This window comes from Aspergillus tanneri (assembly GCF_003426965.1).
Source record: "Aspergillus tanneri strain NIH1004 chromosome Unknown AapTan_5_pilon_pilon_pilon, whole genome shotgun sequence".
Classification (NCBI taxonomy): domain Eukaryota; kingdom Fungi; phylum Ascomycota; class Eurotiomycetes; order Eurotiales; family Aspergillaceae; genus Aspergillus; species Aspergillus tanneri.
This window is the reverse complement of record NW_022984632.1, coordinates 2,383,678-2,398,435: the sequence shown is the minus strand read 5'-3', so window position 1 is coordinate 2,398,435 and position 14,758 is coordinate 2,383,678. Positions and strand designations below refer to the sequence as shown.

At 48.2% G+C, this 14,758-nt stretch overlaps 7 protein-coding genes across 7 annotated transcripts; 6 read left to right on the top strand and 1 right to left on the bottom strand.

Moving 5' to 3' along the window:
* Nucleotides 1-105: 105 nt before the first annotated feature.
* ATNIH1004_010210 (PaaI family thioesterase) lies at nt 106-1,115 on the top strand (the record flags this gene model as incomplete). Its single annotated transcript, XM_033574785.1, has 2 exons — nt 106-531; nt 738-1,115. The coding sequence occupies 2 exons, from the start codon at nt 106-108 to the stop codon at nt 1,113-1,115; spliced, it is 804 nt and encodes a 267-aa protein (XP_033422803.1).
* Nucleotides 1,116-2,568: 1,453 nt separating this feature from the next.
* ATNIH1004_010209 (uncharacterized protein) lies at nt 2,569-2,934 on the top strand (the record flags this gene model as incomplete). The annotated part of the gene is made up of 2 exons (XM_033574784.1): nt 2,569-2,584; nt 2,657-2,934. 2 exons carry the CDS (start codon nt 2,569-2,571, stop codon nt 2,932-2,934), a joined length of 294 nt encoding a protein of 97 aa, XP_033422802.1.
* Nucleotides 2,935-3,248: 314 nt separating this feature from the next.
* On the top strand, nt 3,249-3,547 carry ATNIH1004_010208 (uncharacterized protein; the record flags this gene model as incomplete). The annotated part of the gene is made up of 2 exons (XM_033574783.1): nt 3,249-3,429; nt 3,504-3,547. The coding sequence occupies 2 exons, from the start codon at nt 3,249-3,251 to the stop codon at nt 3,545-3,547; spliced, it is 225 nt and encodes a 74-aa protein (XP_033422801.1).
* Nucleotides 3,548-3,862: 315 nt separating this feature from the next.
* Nucleotides 3,863-4,105, top strand: ATNIH1004_010207 (uncharacterized protein; the record flags this gene model as incomplete). Its single annotated transcript, XM_033574782.1, has 2 exons — nt 3,863-4,000; nt 4,070-4,105. The coding sequence occupies 2 exons, from the start codon at nt 3,863-3,865 to the stop codon at nt 4,103-4,105; spliced, it is 174 nt and encodes a 57-aa protein (XP_033422800.1).
* A 291-nt stretch (nt 4,106-4,396) lies between these two features.
* ATNIH1004_010206 (Mtc5p) lies at nt 4,397-8,731 on the bottom strand (the record flags this gene model as incomplete). Its single annotated transcript, XM_033574781.1, has 1 exon — nt 4,397-8,731. The coding sequence occupies one exon, from the start codon at nt 8,729-8,731 to the stop codon at nt 4,397-4,399; it is 4,335 nt and encodes a 1,444-aa protein (XP_033422799.1).
* An 803-nt stretch (nt 8,732-9,534) lies between these two features.
* UBC13 (E2 ubiquitin-conjugating protein UBC13) lies at nt 9,535-10,173 on the top strand (the record flags this gene model as incomplete). The annotated part of the gene is made up of 4 exons (XM_033574780.1): nt 9,535-9,587; nt 9,649-9,737; nt 9,801-9,932; nt 9,998-10,173. The coding sequence occupies 4 exons, from the start codon at nt 9,535-9,537 to the stop codon at nt 10,171-10,173; spliced, it is 450 nt and encodes a 149-aa protein (XP_033422798.1).
* Nucleotides 10,174-11,279: 1,106 nt separating this feature from the next.
* RPL24 (60S ribosomal eL24 domain-containing protein) lies at nt 11,280-13,826 on the top strand (the record flags this gene model as incomplete). The annotated part of the gene is made up of 6 exons (XM_033574779.1): nt 11,280-11,637; nt 11,712-11,932; nt 11,989-12,372; nt 12,838-13,050; nt 13,175-13,318; nt 13,545-13,826. The coding sequence occupies 6 exons, from the start codon at nt 11,280-11,282 to the stop codon at nt 13,824-13,826; spliced, it is 1,602 nt and encodes a 533-aa protein (XP_033422797.1).
* Nucleotides 13,827-14,758: the final 932 nt, after the last annotated feature.

Sequence of the window (14,758 nt, the reverse complement as noted above, 5' to 3'; positions counted from 1 at the left end):
GTATTCTGGTCAAGTGTCTCCCACCTGGATGCAGTTCAATGAACGTCCTCTGTGTCACCTTCCGTCCACTACTATCTCCAGCGCAGCACTGCGATGTGATCAACCATGTTTGGTTCTCGTAGAGTCTTACAACCCCGGCTGCGCAACCTTGCGATCGAAGTGCAACAGTTGTCCCGATTCCGGCCCCGACGGGCAAGGCAGAGCAGCACCGTTGCCAATGCACCTACCTCCCAACCATCGAAGTGGCCGCGACGCCTGATATACACTGGAATCTTTAGTGGCCTAGGGTTTGCGACAGGAAGATGGGTTGACGGACAAATATCGGAGCCGGCAGAACCCGGAACAGATGAAGATATAGCGAGGTTGGAAGGGATCTACCGGGAATATGAGAACGGTCTACCTATCGTGAGACAATTACGCAGTGACCCTGATTACGTGGAGTCCGATGTCTATGGGAACTATTCGGAGGAAGACAAGATAGGGAGGCTGACATCTGGACCCTTGCGCGGAAGCCGGGGATTGGCGCTCCAGGTTTGTTTGTCCCCTGTTTCAGCCTGATGCTATCTGTTCTCTGCTTCAGACCCTTTTCTTCGTAAGAGAGAGGATCTTGGCCAGTGCAGACTACAGACGCTTGTCCTACCGAGCTACTGCGTTACCGGGTGTCCCGACTGCCGGCAGGCAGAATCAGATGAGCCTCGGAATTTACCTATTTTTCTGCTAACTGGTTGGCTCTACAGAAAGTTTTTTGGAACGAGAAGGAAAAGAAGGCGATTAGCATGGTCTTCCTGGGGTCTGGCCTGGAGGGATGGCCAACAGTCGTTCATGGCGGAGCTCTTGGCACCGTGCTCGATGAGAGTCTTGGCCGTGTGGCTATCCGCCATCTTCCCGAGCGGACAGGGGTCACTGCAAACCTAGAGATCAAATATCGTGCTCCGGTGTATTCGGGCAATTTCTATACTTTCCACGCGGCTATCGACGAGGAACGCAGCAATGGCCGCAAGGCGTACGTGACGGGTGAGGTGCGTGACCCGGTTGGGAGATTATGTGCCCAAGCTTCTGGACTCTTTGTCGTTCCTAGGAAATATAAGTTGCGAGAAGTTGGTACTGAGTACTGAGGATTGACGTACGATGCACGATGGCCATGCACTCATGAGGACATCGATTAGCTGCGTCGGCTTGGCCGCTATAAACGCCACGTGCTTCCAACGAAGTGTCGGAGAGTCATGTGCTTAGAGGATTTGATCATGAGAAAAAACAGGAATAGTTGCATAGAGCTTTCTTCTGGGTCATTGGGTTTCGGGGTGTATGTTCTACCGCATACACATCCCTCTACAGACATGTTTATTCGTGTACATAGAGAAGAGGCATAGATCGACGGACAAATAGATTGTATGAACGTGATAAAGAACCAAACAAATTGGCCCGAATCAGGGAGCAGCTCCTATTCCATGCTCTTTGGGATAGTCACGAATGCATCCGTCATCCCAACTCGGGTTTTGCTTCTCTCCACGTTTTTCTCCCCCGCAATTTCCCTGGACATATCAACGCTCTCCATGAGTCCATCCATCTCGGCAATTTATCGTGCGTTGCACATTGACTGTCCCGGGATTCTACTAACGCCTCGGTTATGTCTGATTATATTCAGGCTCAGATTACCTCTAAGAGGCAAAACCCCGCCCGTCAGCAGCACGAATGGAGGAGCATGGGCAAGCATGTTTGGCCTACAGATCAGGCGGCTTGTCTGTCAGAGTTCACTTGATTTTAGAGTATAAAATGCAAGGGCTTGGCTGAAGCTGGGTGCTTTCTCTCCTTTCTAGTCTTGTCGCTGAATGTATGTGCTGGTTTACTGGGAACTCTACAGGCAGCTTTCTTCTTTACTCTCAATTTGGATTTTGCTCATCTGCTACAGCAAGCATGGAGTCCTCTGGTCGATTCAGTCAATCTTATGTGGATGAAAAAGCTATTGAGAAGCAGACTGCAGTGGGAACTGAGGATTAGAAGCTCAGCCATCACGAGGATATTGTGCTGGACTCCTATGAAAATTCAGCTGGGAAGCCTGACAATGCGCTTCCTGTAAGAGAAATTATATCTTTGTGCTTTCTGTATATAGAATTACTGAATGACTGACCGGGGATTGGCCCTTTCTCAACCAGATGACCTCCCGTCGATTCATGGGCTTCACAGCAATGGCTTTCTTATGGACAGGGGCCAACTTCCAGTTTATCTTTTCGGTGGGCTTTCAATTGAAATAGTCTTCTTGTTCTCTGGTTTCTGATTCAGGGCTTGATGGCTGTGTAGGAGGCATTCCATCTTTCATATATGCAGGTGTCGGGGGAGCTGATCGATGGGTTTGGTTTGTAGGTTGGATTCTTCCTTCTATTGAATTTAACGGAGCTGAACTGACCTATCTTCATCTCTTATATATAAGTTCTTGCGAATTTGCTTGTCCTTTCTGGTGTTTGCCCCTTTGTTGGATCTTTGTCAGATCAAATCGGCCGTCGTTATGTCGCTCTTATCGGAGCCTCTCTTGCTTGCATTGGCATGATTGTGAGCGGTACTGCAAATACAATGAATACATTTATTGGTATGTACAATGAAGGCTCAAGTTCTGTATGTGTACCCATTATTGTATTGGGTATTAACCAACTTTACCTAGATGGTACGGCAATTGCTGGAGCAGGAGCCGGAGTCAATGAACTGATAGCGTTGGCTGCTACCTCCGAGATAGCACCGACCAGACAACGAGGTAAATATGTTGCCATACTCATCTTTACCATTGCACTGTTCTGCCCATCGGTCTTGTGGGCACAGCTTATTTCATCCGACGGCGGCTGGTGCTACATTGGTGCTTTCTGCGGCGCATGGAATGCCTTTGGTTTGCTCATCACCACTCTGTTCTCCCCCACCCAGGGTCAATTCCACCGGACTGAGTAGACGGGAAATTATATCTCGTGTGAACTACGTCGGAGGTTTTCTCAGCATAGTCGGTGGGGTGGCTATCAAGTATGTCGGTCCCTTTTAATTCCCTGGAAACAAACTGAACAAACGACACCGTAGTACGGCTGGAAAACAGCTCACGTCCTTGCCCACTGATCCTTGGCGCTGTGATATTAATTGTATTTGGATTTTGGGAGGTATACGGGGCCAAATACCCTATCTTTCCTAGCCGGTTGAAGCAAGAGCCACGCACTCTGGGCCTAACGCTGGTCATTACCTTCATCTCTGGCGCCAATTTTTTCTCCATAATCATGTTTTGTCCCACCCAATCGTTCAACGTTTATGGTCATGATGCCGTCCGCTTTGGGATTCGAAGTCTGCCTATCGGATTCGGGATTATGGGCGGGGCCTGCATCGTTCTTTGGCTCCTGAATGTTCTCCGAGGAAATATTAAGGAGCTTTTGATTCTGAGTAGCATCCTCATGACAGCAGGTATGTTAAACCCATTCTCCAATAGGCATTGGACATCCAACAGTTCCCAAAACTAACAACTATCCCTCTGGCAGGCTGCGGCGCAATGGCAGTCGGACGAGTCGACAATCTCTACTAGCTCTGGGGTATTCTCATCGTCGCATGCCTAGGCGTCGGAGGTATTGTAGTTCCAGCTTCAATCATCACCACCATCATATGTCCGGATGTAGGTTTTTTCCCTCCCCATTTGTTGAACCCGGCGAATACTCACTATCTTCATAAAGAATCTAATCGCAACCATATCCGCCCTTACACTCTCGATTCGCGTCGTCGGCGGTAGTATTGGCTACACAATATACTACAACATCTTTATTTCCAGGTTCACCCCGAATGCAGTGCACTACATCGGCGGTGTCATGACCACAAAGCTTAACATCAAACCCACCCCACGACCATGTCCACGGCCATCGAACTCACCGGTGCGTCGTTGCTGGACAAGTTGCGTCGTCTCCCTGGTATTTCTGACAACGATGCCGCATACAACGCTGTTGTGGCAGTGGGGCAGATTGCATATGCGGAAAGCTCTAAGTGGGTATATTATGCTAGTATTGGGTTTGGTGGGGTGTCCATCCTGGCAGCTTATTTCTTGGGGAATATAAAGGATCGTATGAATGATCAAGTTGCGGTTGTTATATGATGGTTTAATCTTAGTTATATGTGATGTGAGGTGTGGTTTCGTGCTGGGATTTGGATTCTGGGTTCTTGCGAATGGGATCGTTGTAGGGCATGTTATGAGGATATGTATTCAAGACATACCATACTTGAGCTACTTATCTCAAGAAGATATCTAGAAGTTAAGCATATGTAATGATCATGAGACATTATTATAAGTATCATTCAGGCTATGGATATAATGCAAAATTGAATCCATGGGGTATACAAAAAGCGAGCACAACTCATACCAAAAAAAAAAAAGGATCACTCAAGGTCAGTACCATCGATTTTCCACCTGATTCATGGAAGACTTCTTCGGCACAAACGCAGTATTCAATATTTTTGTCTTCCGTTTGTCTTCCTTCGGACGTAGTCCCCTACTCAGACCGCCCCCAAGACCTCTGGCAAGGGAGGCAAACGGGGAGGCCTGCCAGTGGTCGAGATCATCTTCATGCTGGCCAACATTTGACGAAAAGTCACCGTGGTTGACAGTTCTGTCGGTGAGGTGATCACGCGCTTTGTCCAATGCGCTGTTCTCAGAGTCGTTCATCGGGAACGATGGATTCGGCGGAGGCAAGATGCCAGTGACGATGTGCTCCGAGCATTTGCAGCCACATCCGGTGGGACAGAACTGGAATTCTTGCTTGCCGCCGTGTGCATCTGCGAGGCTAGGGTGGAGATCCGATGAACCTGCTGTGAACCAGCCCCGATGACACTCGAAACAGCTGACATGACCGCAGCCAAAGCAGGGGAGGAGCATTCCTTCCACGACTTCTCCGCAGACAACGCAGGGGAGTTTGAGAGGAAGCCGCTGCTGCGGATTGCAAATTGAGCATGTGGTGGATGGAGTGTATAACTTCATGCTGTGTTTGGTTGCTTCTTCGGCCATGATATGCGTAGAAAAAATCGACAAATGGAGAGGGCGGCCACACCGGATACAGTGACGCTGAATTTCCAGCCCTTGGTGGCCTTCATCACCAGTACTACCCATGGAGTCTTTACAGGGCAGGGCCGTGAGTGAGTGTGAGCTTTGAAAGTTGTTGTATGCCCATCGGCGAAGGTATATATCACCGGAGTGTCCAGAGACACCGCCGACCTTGAGTACTTCGCTGCGCTGTATTGGCAGGCCCCATATTGATAACAAGTTGGCGTACGCAGTACGATATGCTCGATACAACCCGTCTTTCCTAGGGTCAAGAAATAAGTTCTGCCTTCCCCCGCTACTCTCAAAGGAGCCTGTGTTTTTCAGAGACGCGTGGACTTTCACTTGCGGTTTCGAAGTCCTTTCTGGCCTTTCACTTTCGGTGTCAGAATGAGTTCGAGAGGTGACGGCAGTTGAGGTGGTTAGGTAATCAGGAACGGCTGACACGGGCTTCGCTGTGAAAGCATTCGCAGTCCATACACCGCCGGTCAGAAGGTTAGGGCTGTCATTCGGACTCTGTTTCTTCTTGCTAAGGGCACTAGTTGGTGGTGAAGCTGAAGAAGGTCCAAACGTGAATGACCGGGACAAGGAAGAAGCAAGAACTGAGCCAAGTCCTGATGCACTGCGCGGTTGGGACTGCTGATCAGGAGAGGCAGTCACTGGGGTATTGTGACCCATAGTCCTCCTCTCCGCGACCAAACCCGAAGCACGAGGCGCCAAGGGAGGAGTAGTTCCTGTCGAATAAGGGGGGGTGGAATCAGCCCGCCAGATTTCAGAAGATGACCGTCCAGAACTATGCGTGATAGGAGTCGTATGACTATCCTTTGGGGTAGAAGCCAATGGCGTTGTCGTCTGAGACTTGTTCTGAGTGCCATGGTGTGTATAGAAGTCCAATGAAAAAGAGCGGTCCTCCGTTTTCTTCGGCCCTGCCCTGCCGCGACGCTCTTGGCTGAGGGGCTCTTTTTGGTGTTTCGACTCTTCGAGCACACAAGACAGCATTGCGACCATCTGTACGTCGCCGATCCGTTCGAAATGCTCAAAGAGGGAAGGGATGAGCCAATGACTGGCAAAAGGATGATCTCCCCATTGGATCACGCTGCTTACAGCCTCTTTATGCCCACTATCTTGGTAGTTCGTGTCATAACTCAGATCCACAGCACTATCTTTTCTTTGCACACTCCTGGTTTTCTCAACAGCAGATAATCCCATTGAGGTCTCTGTGCCATTGGTGTTGTGCAATATAAGTTTCACAAGTCCCCAGATCCGTGCTAGCTCGTGGTAGCCGTGATCGAGAGCTACTGAAGCATTGTGGGCACACACGTCTGTACCTTGGCCATAGATGCGATACCCACTTGCTAAATCACGTTTTGCTGGTAGTAAGTCACTAAAATCATAGATCGATATGATGTTTTGGGTTTGCCCGGGCGATTTTGTCGTCATCGCGCCAGCAGTTGACCTTTGTGAATTGTCTGCTGATCGTGGTCGATACAAACCAAGGCTACCAGCACTACGCCATGTCTGAGGGGTTGGAAAGCGATGCTGTAGGCCTGACAAGATACCAGACGATCCCGAGGAGCTAGATGTCTCGGCGTCCGAATCATCCGAGTAGTCAGAAGTCCCATCATCAGTACTTGCAAGCGCACCACTTACCCGCGGACCGGGTGAATTTGTCTGTAGGCGGCCGAATCCCTCAAAGACCTTGTCCGCTCTTGATCTCGTCATTTCTTTAAATCCTAGATTTTCCAGCAAAGAGGCGGATCCGCCCTTTTTTGCGGGGAAAAAGCATACCAACCGCCCATCGTTGGCCCAGAGCATACCGCATGCCTTTGCCACAGGAACCATTACATTAGCATTAACAGGTCGAAGTAACTCAGAACTCATGCCTAGTTCTTGGCTCTGAGATAATCCGACCTCATCCTCATCACTTGACTCGCCTTCTAGCTGACCATTCACAGGCGATTTAACCGTTTCGGCCGTTTCGCCCAGGATCCATGCAATGCTCTCTTCGAGGTCGCATTCTCCGAGAAGATAGCGGACAACACCTTCAAGGCAGCTTCTTTTATGTGAAAGGTAAGTTTCTGCGATGGTACGCAGCTCAGCAATAATCTTGTCAGAAAGTTGGTCGGTGACAGCAGCGGTCTTCTGCACATGGAACGTTGGCATTGCACTCTTAGGGTAATCAACTGGGAATTTGATGTCCACTTTTAGGAATAAAGAGGTGCCATCTGCTGCCCAAGGTCCGTGAAGAGATATCGTTGCCTTCCGCTGCCTGACATCAACAGATTCAAAAGCAACCTTGGTAAATTTCTCCCCCACGTGCGTGATTTCATCCCCAAGAGTTTCAATATCCCATCCTGAAATTTTCACGCCTCGCATCCATGATATTGGGTTATTATCGGCTCGGACATTTGACCTGCCTTGCATGCCAATCGGCGAATCTGCATTGGCCCCTCGAGCGTATGGAGATATAACCTTCATTCCTAAGCCCCGGGATGGATGAGATTCTGACTCCTGGAAGGTAGATAGAGAATCGAAATCATCATATTCCTGGCTTCCACTATCATCCCGAAAGCTCTTATAAACAGCACCCTTGCGGGTGAGGTTCAAATTGGATATAAACGACTTTCCTTTTTCATACCCGACTGCCTCTAAAATGTCAGGATCGACCCTGTGTAAGCGGAGTTCTCGATCTGTTCCCCAAGAGACTAGTTGGAATTCTCTATGGTCAATCCCATCCGATACTCCTCCGCGCGCCCTCCAGAGAAACTCCTTCACCTGGCCCTTGTGTCCTGGGAAACTATGCACCAGCGGAAGGTCTTCGGCCGGATTCGCACCCTCTCCAGCTCTCCGGCTATACAGATGAAGGTCACTATTGCCTCTTTGTGGCATGGCCAAAACACCCCATCCGAAAGGGGTATTCCTGGCTCGCCAAACCGGAAAAGGAGCCCTAATGACTTTCTCCGGCACTTCACCTTCAACAGTATAGTCCCAGAACTTGATCGTCTTATCCAGTGAACAGGTCACAACGGCCCCAGGTCGAACTCGGTTCCAGTCAACGCCGTAGATTTTTGTATCGTGAGCTTCAATAGACTTGATCGGAGATGCGCCCATTCGCTTGTCCCATATCCGCAGAAATTTGTCATGTGAGCTAGCAATGACATTGGGATCTTGCCGGTTCCATTTGACCTGGGTCGCCCCCGCAAACCAGTCGGAAAAGGAGATAGCTGGACGCAACGGGTTCCGCAGGTCCCAACAATGGACAAAACTGTCCACGGCACATGTTGCTATGATATCCGCATGGTGTGCAGAAAAGTTGATATCAGTTATAGCCCGTGTATGGGCATGCAACACATGTTCAATGGAATTCTGCCAGGCCTTCATGGCCAAGTTCCACACCAACGCCTTCTGGTTGGACGTGCTCACAACCCAATAATCCCGGGCGGCAAATGGTGACCATTGAACATCTGCGACCTCCCATGGCGTGTGATGCGGTAGATACCGAGGGGGTGAATATGGCGAATCGAGGTCTATGACATGCAGGCCTTCTTTAGAAGCTAAAACAACATCGCGTCCACATGGTGATATCGACATCGAACCAACAGGCTGTTCCACGTGAAAGGAACTGTCCTCCCCGAAAGTTGGGCTTTCGAAGGCTGACGTGAGGGGCCTTGACTCAGAATCCGGCATTGTCCCGTTGTGTCGTTCGACTTCAGGGCGCTTCTTCTTAACCTTTTGTGGCTACCCTATGCTACTCAAGAAGTTTTTATAGGTGGTCTTGTGAGTCATCCAATACATTGGCGAGAGAACATGTGCTATACTGCATGAGTTTTCATTTCAAAATATTCCAAAGGCCGGTCAACCATCCAGGGTGAAGAGGTCTGCGAACTGATGCATGCGCATCCTATAAGTTGATCAGCCAACTGGGTTGAACGTGAAGCAATTGCGCAGGATTTTAAATGGTTCCGTGGAGCACTACCAAATGACTTCCATATTAATATGCCGAATGATATGCAGGGATATGCAACTCGACTAACCATTTGGTACAGGCAGAAGGCAAGTAGTTCACTAGGAGGTCGTGCAGTTGCTGCTGCACTGCCAAGTCATGCTGTGGGGATTTCCATTGTAAGGTCGGGTAGACCAGATCAGGCCTAGCGCTTGAACTGCATTTTAGGTCCCTGAGTGTTGCCGTATCCAGGAGGGAAGGCGGTGACTATCGGCCTTTGGGTGCCTTATGCCCTCGGTCGGTTAGTTACGTCGTGCTAATCTCTAATCGCTCTAAGATCTTGTCCCTAGAAGATTCCCCGCTGATTCGGACGCTTCGGCAGGCGCCTTCTACTCGTGCATCATCTCCTCGTCATCCTGTCCCCTTGGACTGAGGTAGTTGTCAATTCGAAGTGGCAAGAAGGAAAGACAAACTCTACAGCAGATAAGAGACTCCATTGTGGATACATACATACGAACGAACGAACGCGGGGACACGAGTATACAACATGGCGTTGCCAAAGCGAATCGTGAAGGAGACTGAGCGTCTTATGGCCGAACCGTATGTGATAGATGGATTTTGCCGGCATATGCTGTTACTGATTAGTGACTGCTCACTCTAGGGTTCCCGGTATCAACGCGGTGCCTCACGAAGAGAACTTACGATATTTCGATGTCTCGATTCACGGACCGGCGCAGTCTCCGTATGAAGGTATACTATCCCGGGTCATCTGGAGGGGAATGAAACTGCTCATAATTGCTAACTTTGATCTAGGGGGCATCTTTCGCCTTGAGCTGTTTTTGCCGGAAGATTACCCTATGACACCCCCTAAGATCCGATTCTTGACCAAGATCTACCACCCCAATATTGACCGTCTTGGGCGAATCTGTCTGGATGTCTTGAAGAGTACGTTCTCTAACTTTTTTCTCTCATTTGCCTTATTCTGTCCTTAGTCCACTAATGTGTATTAGATAACTGGTCTCCTGCTCTCCAAATCCGTACGATACTGCTCTCAATCCAAGCGTTGTTGGGGGCTCCGAACCCGGACGACCCGCTTGCAAACGATGTTGCTCAGCGCTGGAAGGAGGATGAGCCCGCTGCGATACAGACCGCCAAGGAGTGGACCAGGACGCATGCGATGACTTAAATTTTCTTGGGGGGGTCTCTCGAGTTAAACATACTTTGATGGAATTGTGAGCGACCACGCTTTGATGTGACCATGAAGAGAAAAGTACTGCAACCTTAGCCTGTCTGGCATTTATGCTTGGATCAATCTATACCATTCGAGCTCCTCGTTGATTTCTTGCGAAAGAGCAGGTGCTCTATCCATTCTTCATTGGAAGACATCGAGACTCGACATTGGTTCGTTTTCCCTATTCATGCTATTTTGCGGCACGAAGCCCGCCGCTTATTTCCAAAAGCATGCTTTGGGTTAAACATTCCCTTGTGTCACATTAAATGGCGATTTCGACTATTCGTTATAGAGCCTCTTCTGAATAGAATTATATTGAACACGTCTGATTTTATTCTGGATTGCGACGAGTCGAGTATGAACCGTAGGTACATTAAATAAGGGCGATGAGGCTAGGATTAGAAGGATCTGTTAATAGTGACACACCTTAGATGGTGGGCTCTTTTCTTAAAAAAATAGAAAGAAAGAAAGGATGGATGGTATTTAGAACTGGGCTGTAAATAATGAACCGACAGTAAACATATCTGTGCCTAGAATATTCGCCTGGGAGTAGTGAATACAGCAAGTCAATAATTGGAGACAGATTTAAATTTATTCACTAACAATCACAGAAAATATTATAACTTAAATTTCTATATAAATTTGCACATTCTAGCTATTTCTAAAATTTCCATTCTCCAATTTTACCCATTTTAGTAATCTAGAATAAATTGTCTAAAGTATCTCTAGTAGCCACCATGTCCACAGTTCTGAAGAATAGAACTAAAGTGAAGAATAACAATAACAACGAAGCAGTCATACACGGACCCGCATAAGTGAGATTCACTATTTACTTCCTTCACATTGACTCAACCTATGTTAGTTCTTTATTCCTAGTACCTGGAAACAAAAGTGATCCAAACAAACCATAGTCCCTTTTGTCCGGGACCAACAACTCACCAAGTCAGCCCTCCGACCTAGAGAAGAACATCCGGTTCTCTCAAGAAATTGCGAATCAGATAGAAACTGCTTTCCACATCAAAGACGACCTTCGCGTCGAGTTAACTTTGTCGCAGGCCACCATGCAAACGAACGAACCAGAAGAAAGCATAGTAGATTACAATAATAACGACAACGCCGGAGAGGAACAAAGATCACCCAAGGAGAATCGTTTCAAGAGACGCTTTAGAATCATGACAGGCGGTTCACCCAAATCTCCCGGCAGTGCTGATAGATGCAGCTGGCAATCACGTTCGTCAACGAGTCATGGAGAATCGTCACTCTCCATCCGGTCTGATTCACTCACCACCCATGACACAAACACAACAGGTACCAGTGTAGGAGGGTCTAGTAATTCCTCGAGTCCTCATAAAAAAAGTACCGGAAAACGTTCCGTTACAGCCCCTGCTCCTCTCAAGTTGAAGTACTGCTCTCCAACTGGTAGGGTTATCTCTTTCTTCCATGTTTGAGACAACGGACTAATCAAAGTCCTCGAAAAGATTACTTGATTATAGACTTAGAATTTCCAGAGACTCCCCGCCTCATAGACAAAGACAAAGCAGCCGACAACAACGATGGGCTTCTTCCGCGAATGAAGGATGCGGCAGAGCAAGCGTCAAGCAACCAGCAATCAGCCGGCGCGAAAGCATCCGCTAAATATCATAAAACCGCTTTGCGCATGAGACCCCAGGAGGGAAAGGCACTCAACGAAGCAAGGAGAAAATGTCAAGACTTGGTGAGTGGATGCCCTCCTGTGCTCCACTCATGCTATTGTTGACAAAAAACCGACAGATCGACTATGTGCGCAGCGTCACTGATACTGTTGGAGAGACTCGCAATCTCAGCGATTCAGAATTGAAGCAGAAGACACACGATGCTAGAATTAAAGACGCGATCAACCTGAGGTGTACTAACTGTCGTGGGGACTGTCCGATTTGCGGTGCATCATGTTGCATATATGATAATGCACGTCGGACAGTTATCAAGGAGGATTCAGACACGACCAAATTGGAAAAGGCAGGCCGTATAGTAAAGATGATCGATGGCATGAGTCAACAGGCCAAGGAGATGAATAAGTTCCATCTGTGCAGTCCACCTGGAGGTTGTGGAAGATATGTCTGTCCGAAGTGCTGTGGCGTTTGCCATAATGAAATCTGTCGCGACATCCAGTGCAAGGTACTTCATCTCTCATGTGCACCATTTCTTGCTGGGTCCAATATAGTTGCTATGATCACTGTTAACATTATGTCTTACATAGGAATGTAAAGCGAATCCTTGGGGACCATGTAACTGGCACGAGTGACGTGGGATGTGTCTGCGAGACTACTTAAATACTCTGGTTGGGATATGGTGATTCAAAAAGAGTGAAGAATACAAGGGGAAATGGCATAATAGGCAAAGCTGATAAAGTTTCTCAAATTCTTCTGATTCTAGACAGAGTCTTGGGCGAGAGTTTTAGTTGTTTCCGTTGATATCAGTCAAAAGTCTACGGGAAAATCCAACAAAAATGGAAGAAGATCAGCATGAGACAATGAGAGCATTTTCAAGTGCTTGTAATCCCACCGTCGTAGCCCAGACGCATATTACCCTGCGAGCTGTTGAGCGAGAGATCGAGATCCTCAATGCACAGAGTAGATGTAGTTGGTAAGGGCAGCCGAGGTCACGTGGCCGCTTAGCGAGGCGCCCGCACGACAATTGTGCCAGCCTCACTATCCGCTCGCCGCAGAGACCGATTCGACTCAACCACCCAACGCCAACCGACAACATCTCGTCTCGCCCGGCTGCGCATCTCCGACGTTCAAGATGCGTACCTACGACGATTCTTTCAGCGGCCAGAAGATCTACCCCGGAAAGGTGCGTTTATCCCTTTGGCAACAGTTTCGAAATTATCGCACTATCGTCGCCACTATGCCGCAAACCCCCCAACAACTTGAGAAGGCCAATTTTGTTGACATGTTGGATTTTGTAAAAATTTTAGGGTAAGCTGTACGTTCGCGGTGACAGCAAGATCTTCCGCTTCCAGAATGGAAAGTCCGAGTCTCTTTTCCTCCAGCGCAAGAACCCTCGCCGGATAGCTTGGACTGTCCTTTTCCGTCGCCAGCACAGGAAGGGTATCTCTGAAGTCAGTACCGCCAATTTCCCCTGGATTGAAATTTGTATTCCCGTATGAAATTTGCGAGAATATATGAAAGGATGGCACGGGATATATATACGCACATGTATATGTTGGTGAACATGTATAATCGACATGCAAACTATTCAAGAAGAGAAGGGAGCAACAGCAATCAAGCAAAGCTATACGGAGCATGGAGGAACAATATGCTGACGGGAGTTCTTTTCACGAACAGGAAGTTGCCAAGAAGCGTACCCGTCGTGTCGTTAAGAGCCAGCGTGCTATCGTTGGTGCCTCCCTCGACGTGATCAAGGAGCGCCGCAACCAGCGCCCTGAGGCCCGTGCTGCCGCTCGCCAGCAGGCCATCAAGGAGGCCAAGGAGAAGAAGGCCGCCGCCGAGACCAAGAAGAAGACCGAGAAGGCCAAGCTCGCCGCCTCCAAGGGTGGTGCTCAGCGCATCCAGAGCAAGCAGGGCGCCAAGGGTGCTGCTCCCAAGGTCGCCGCCAAGTCGCGTTAAAACGAAATCGAAGCGGTCTGGCTTGGGGGGTCTGGGGAAAGTAGTGTAGGTACAGGTTACAAATTCTTCGAGGATTTGGAATTTGGGAGGTTTTTCCGGAGCTGGAATTTGTGTTTTCCCTTTCACAAAATGTTTACAACAATCGGCGTATGAGCAATTGATTCTTGCGCATAAGAATCCCCACACGGCTTTCAGATAGGCTTTATCATTGCGCGCCCAAGGTTATTTTACCAGGAAATGGAAAAATGGATGTGATATGATTGGCCGTTTGTTTTTCTTTTTCGTTTCCTTTATGTTGCTCTGGGCCTGTAGATTCCTGCACGGGATTTGGACTTTGCAATGTGACTTACAATGTCATAAGTACCCGAACTTATTCTCGTAGGGGAATGGAAATCAGCATGCACCAGTTGGGTAGGATCAAAGTGTCCAATCCTGGAGTGTGATATTTATCCCGGTGGGATTCCTATACTGCACGTCTCCGCCATCATACGAGTTGATATGACATGACTACCATATATGATACTCTAGGAGACGAATAATAGGGCCCAGCCCTGCACTAATCCACCTTAGGTGTCTGACTAAGCAGTCCTCTATTGTAAGTTAATAACGGAGTAGTTGGTCTGAAACCAACATTGCAGAGAATACGTCTTGTCAACAAATAAAAGGACTAGGAGTTGGAAATGGTCACTGGGTCCTATGTAGTTATTTATGTATGAGCCAGTCGCATCCAAGGCTAGCTTCTAGATAACTAGGTGAACTAGTGTTTAAAACAAAGAAAGGGAACATTAGAACAATAGAAAGAAACGGTTAGCTTTATTATTATAGCCTAGTAAAAGGTATGGAACTCATAGTATGTATCCTAGCTCTATCGAGAAAAAAAAAAAAGACCATGCAAGCACACATGGGCAAACAAATCAGAAACGCAATGAGGC